The sequence below is a fragment of the Fonticula alba genome, assembly GCF_000388065.1.
Source record: "Fonticula alba strain ATCC 38817 unplaced genomic scaffold supercont2.12, whole genome shotgun sequence".
NCBI classification, from domain to species: domain Eukaryota; order Rotosphaerida; family Fonticulaceae; genus Fonticula; species Fonticula alba.
Genome location: NW_009242982.1, coordinates 21,734 through 25,627, shown reverse-complemented (window position 1 = coordinate 25,627; position 3,894 = coordinate 21,734). Strand labels below are relative to the sequence as shown.

Below are 3,894 nucleotides of genomic sequence, written 5' to 3'. Positions count from 1 at the left end.
GGGGGGGGGGGGTCAGCGCCGGTGAGGAAGCATGGCGAGCCCAGCGGGGCCGGGAGCCAGGAGGCCAGAGGGAGAGAGAGGGGAAAAGGCGGAGAGGGGGATATGGCAGCAGGACGCACTCCAGGTCAGTGGAAATGACCTGGTCCAGCTCCATGACGGCCGGGACGTTGACTCGGCCGTTGGGGAGCCGGCGCATGGCGGCCTGGGCCAGCGGGTCGCCAATGCGCTGGTTGCGGATCTGTTCATTGCGGCAGCCGGCGTCATAGAAGGGGGAGGTTTGGAAGTAGGGCATGACCAGGTTCCGGGGGAGGGTGGGCAGGGCAGCGGCCACGTCGGGGTTGAGCATGCCGGCCTCCGGCATGGCGCCCGGGGCCGCGGCCGCGCCGGTGTCGAAGCGGAAGTTCGTCAGCACCACATTCGACGATGGCATGTCCGTGGACACGGGGGGCGGTGGCCCGGGCGGCGGCAGGGGCTCGTGCTCGCGGAAGAACATCGGGTTTGACCAGCGGATCTTCGAGAGGTCGCTCTCGCGATAGGGCTCGTTCATGTTGCTCATGGCCGCTGGGCGTCTCTCACTGGCGGGCAGCCTCGCCCTTGTTGGGGCCTTCTTCCTCGGGACCGGGGGTCGGGTGGAGGGGCGGAAGGAGAGGAGGAGGAGGGAGAGGAGGGGGAGGGGCGGGGCGCGGGGAGCGGGGACAGGGGGTCGGCGAGGAGAGCGCACAGGCGCACGCGCGTGCAGGGAGCGCTTTTTCGGCGGGAAGGGGGGAGGCGGAAAAGGGGGAGGAGGAGGAGACAGTGGAAGGGGGGGGGGGCGCAGGGGGCTGTCCACGGTACGCGGGTAATTTCGAACGGCCCCACTGGCCTTCATGTGTGTGCGAGCGCGTGCGCATCCGGGGGCGGTGTACGTGCGGCGGGCGGCGGGGCGGGAGCTTCCGGTGCCTGGCGTTCGCGAGGGGGGCGCGTTGCCTGCCGGGCCTCGGCGGGGACTAGCGCGGATCGCGGCAGGGCCGCTGGTCTGCCAACGGACCCGGCCTCTGGGTGCGATCTGCCCCGGCCGCGAGCGGCGGGTGGCCTGCACGCCGGTACTGGGGGGGAGGGGGGGCGCGGGCGCGGGCATGCGAGGCCGGGCGGGGGACCTTCGTCGGGGGGCGCCCCTGGGCTGTGGAGGCGGAGATCTCCACCGCACCATCATCCTTCCCCGGCTTTTCGGTCCCACGCCAGCCACCCTTCCTCGCCCTCTTCCTCTCCCCTGCCCGCCCGCCCGCTCGCTCGCTCGCGTGCCCCTTTCCCCCGCACCTTCTTTTCCCACTCCTTTCGAGGCCCTCCGTACAGAGCGCGTCTGAGCGGGCCGTGTGCCGCAACCCCCCCCCCCCCCCCCAGCATGTCCGAGCTGCGCGACATCGACTACTTTGATCTCTATTTCGGGGTGCGTTTGGCTTCGTCCTTCCCGACGCCGGGCGGGCGCGCGCCATTGCTGACACTTTCTTTGGCGCCCTCTGTCGGTCAGTTTCCGGCCCCGGAGCCGGGCGTGCGGCCGGAGCCGGCAGCCGTGCCGGCCTGGCTGCTGACCCCCAAGGCCCGGACTTTCCTGCGCCTGGCCCGGCGATTCCCACTACAAGCGTGCGTACCAGCGAGAGAGAGAGAGAGAGAGGGGCGCCGACCGAACGGAGGCGGGCCCCCTTGAGCTGGGGGCGTTGGCGTGGTGAATGGTGTTGCTGATGGCTTTCTTTTCCTGGCTTATGCCCCCCTCGTCCCTTTGGCATGCAGGCTGGCCACCACCGGCCGACTGGCGGGGGCCTTTCCCACCGACGTCCCGGCCATGGACACGGTGCTGGAGCGGCCGGCCACCGGGGCCGGGGGCCTGGTGGACACCTTCCACCAGGTGACACTGGACCCGCGGGCCGTGGCCGTGGGCTGTTTCTATGCGCTGCGGGTGCTGAGCCTGATCCTGTGCGGGGCCGGGCGCGATGGCGCCGGCAATAGCACCCTGGCCGCGGTGGACCCGATGACTCTGGCGATCTTTCGGGCCGCCGGCGGGGCACATGGCCGGCCATATGGGGCCCGGGTGCGCGAGGGGGAGCTGCTCTTTGCGCTGGGCCAGTTCCGGGCTTTTGCCCCGGCACCGGGGTTCCCCCGGTGTGCGGAGGCCGTGTCGGCCTCCCTTGCGGCCATCCCGTCCGGGGATCTCCTCCGGCAGGGGCCCCCCTCGGCCGAGAGCCTGTCCCCGTCGGCGGCCACGCTGGCCGACCTGACCCTGCCGACGGTGGACACCGACAGCGATGACAGCATGGGGCCCCTGTCGCCGGATGGCGGGTCTCTCGGGCTGGTTGGCCCTCGGGGGACGGCGGCCCTGTTGGCCGGGAGCCCGGACCCACGGGAAAGCATGCAGCTGGTGTACATCATTGACCAGGTGCGAGCATGGGGCGTGCCATGGTTGTGCCTCTCTCTCTCTCTCTCTCTTTGCCTCTCTCCTTTGGTCGATTCACTGACGGGTGTGGCTCTGAATGCCTTTCTCTTTTGCTTTCTTTCGCCCCCCCCCCCCCCCGGGTTTCCGCGGTATCCCTCTGCTGTGATGGGACATTGGTCCACCGGCAGCTTGGCTCCCACCGTGTGAACTTGCAAAAGCTGGTCCGGCGCGCGCTCGGCATCCCCTACAGTGCGTGCTGGGCAGGTGGTGGTTGTCCCCGCCCCCCCCCCCCCATGCCTCTTTTTTTTTGGCCTCTGGCTGCGGGCCCATGTTGTTGGACCTTTTTTTTGTTCCCGCCCCAGTCTGCCCTCCTGTGCCCGACCCTTGCCGGTTTGCCTTCTCCACTCACATGGCCCCATGCGCATGTGCGCACGTGTGTGCTCTCTCTCCCCCCCCCTCTTTCGCCGGTCCACCGCAGCCGTGGTTGTCGGCTCGGTGGGCGAGTTGTGCGACGAGCTGCTGGATGAGCGCGGCCACTTGGTCCGGGCGGCCCTGCGCGGGACCGGCGGACGCGGGGGCTGGCGCCGGCGCCCGAGCGACGCCGCCCTCCTGCGCACGGATTGCGTGGTCATTCACTTTGTGCCGGAGGCCCATGCGGCGACCGACAGCCCATCCGACCAGCTGGGCGAGTGCCAATCGGCCGAGGAGGCCTGGGAATTCCTGGCCAAGCGCCTGGTTCGGTACTGGTCGAGGGTGTATCTTCCGGATGCCCTGCTGGCATCGGGCCCGGCGGCGCCGCGCCATTGACAGGGCCCTCGGCCTGCGCACATGTGGCCGCGCGTGGCACTGTGTGGGACGATGTGCATGCGTGTGTGTGTGTGTGTGCCCATTCCCGGCATGTATAGACGAGCATATGTGCTTTCCGCGAGCTTTGGAGGTGCCCTTCCTGCCCGAGAGAGGGGAGGGGGAGGGTCGCCCAAGCGGACAGGCGCCGCGAGGACATGGCCTGCTGGCGGTGGGGAGGGCGTGTACAACGGCAAGTGGCGATGGATGTCTATGAGATGTATTTTGTTCTTGCTGCACAGTGGGGTCGGCTTGAAGGGAAGCAGGGGATGCTCGGCATGCTCGGCCTCTCAGGAAGCAGTTATCCTCTATGGGTCGAAGATGGGCTGATCCCGCTCCATGTGCCAGGTCCCATGTGTGCCGTTGGTGGTGGGCGGCCATGGGTGACTTAGCGGCGGCCCTTGTTGCGGATGTAGCGCTTGTAGTCATTGAAGTCACCATGGAAGGAGGTCAGGTTGCCGTCCTCCAGGGAGAGGAGCTCGTCACACACGGCCGAGACCATGTACTGGTCGTGAGAAATGACGAAGAGCTGTGCGTGCGAGTGCGCGCGCGCGCGCGTGCAGGCGTGTGCGTGTGTGTGTGAGCATGCCGGGGTCAGAGAGGGGGCAGCGGCAGAGAGGCAGCTGGAGAGGGGGGGGGGGGGG

General features: G+C 69.1%; 3 protein-coding genes across 3 annotated transcripts in view; 1 reads left to right on the top strand and 2 right to left on the bottom strand.

The window, feature by feature from the left end:
- The window catches only part of H696_05555 (hypothetical protein), a gene marked incomplete at both ends in the record, with an annotated part of 2,187 nt that extends 1,631 nt beyond the window's left edge, over positions 1-556 (bottom strand). The window contains one exon of the mRNA XM_009499368.1: positions 120-556. Within this exon, the coding sequence (XP_009497643.1) occupies positions 120-556 (437 nt within the window). The remainder of the gene's footprint in view (positions 1-119) is intronic.
- Positions 557-1,381: 825 nt separating this feature from the next.
- On the top strand, positions 1,382-3,214 carry H696_05554 (hypothetical protein; the record flags this gene model as incomplete). Its single annotated transcript, XM_009499367.1, has 5 exons — positions 1,382-1,426; positions 1,508-1,620; positions 1,768-2,410; positions 2,596-2,656; positions 2,886-3,214. The coding sequence occupies 5 exons, from the start codon at positions 1,382-1,384 to the stop codon at positions 3,212-3,214; spliced, it is 1,191 nt and encodes a 396-aa protein (XP_009497642.1).
- A 424-nt stretch (positions 3,215-3,638) lies between these two features.
- The window catches only part of H696_05553 (hypothetical protein), a gene marked incomplete at both ends in the record, with an annotated part of 3,476 nt that continues 3,220 nt past the window's right edge, over positions 3,639-3,894 (bottom strand). The window contains one exon of the mRNA XM_009499366.1: positions 3,639-3,779. Within this exon, the coding sequence (XP_009497641.1) occupies positions 3,639-3,779 (141 nt within the window). The remainder of the gene's footprint in view (positions 3,780-3,894) is intronic.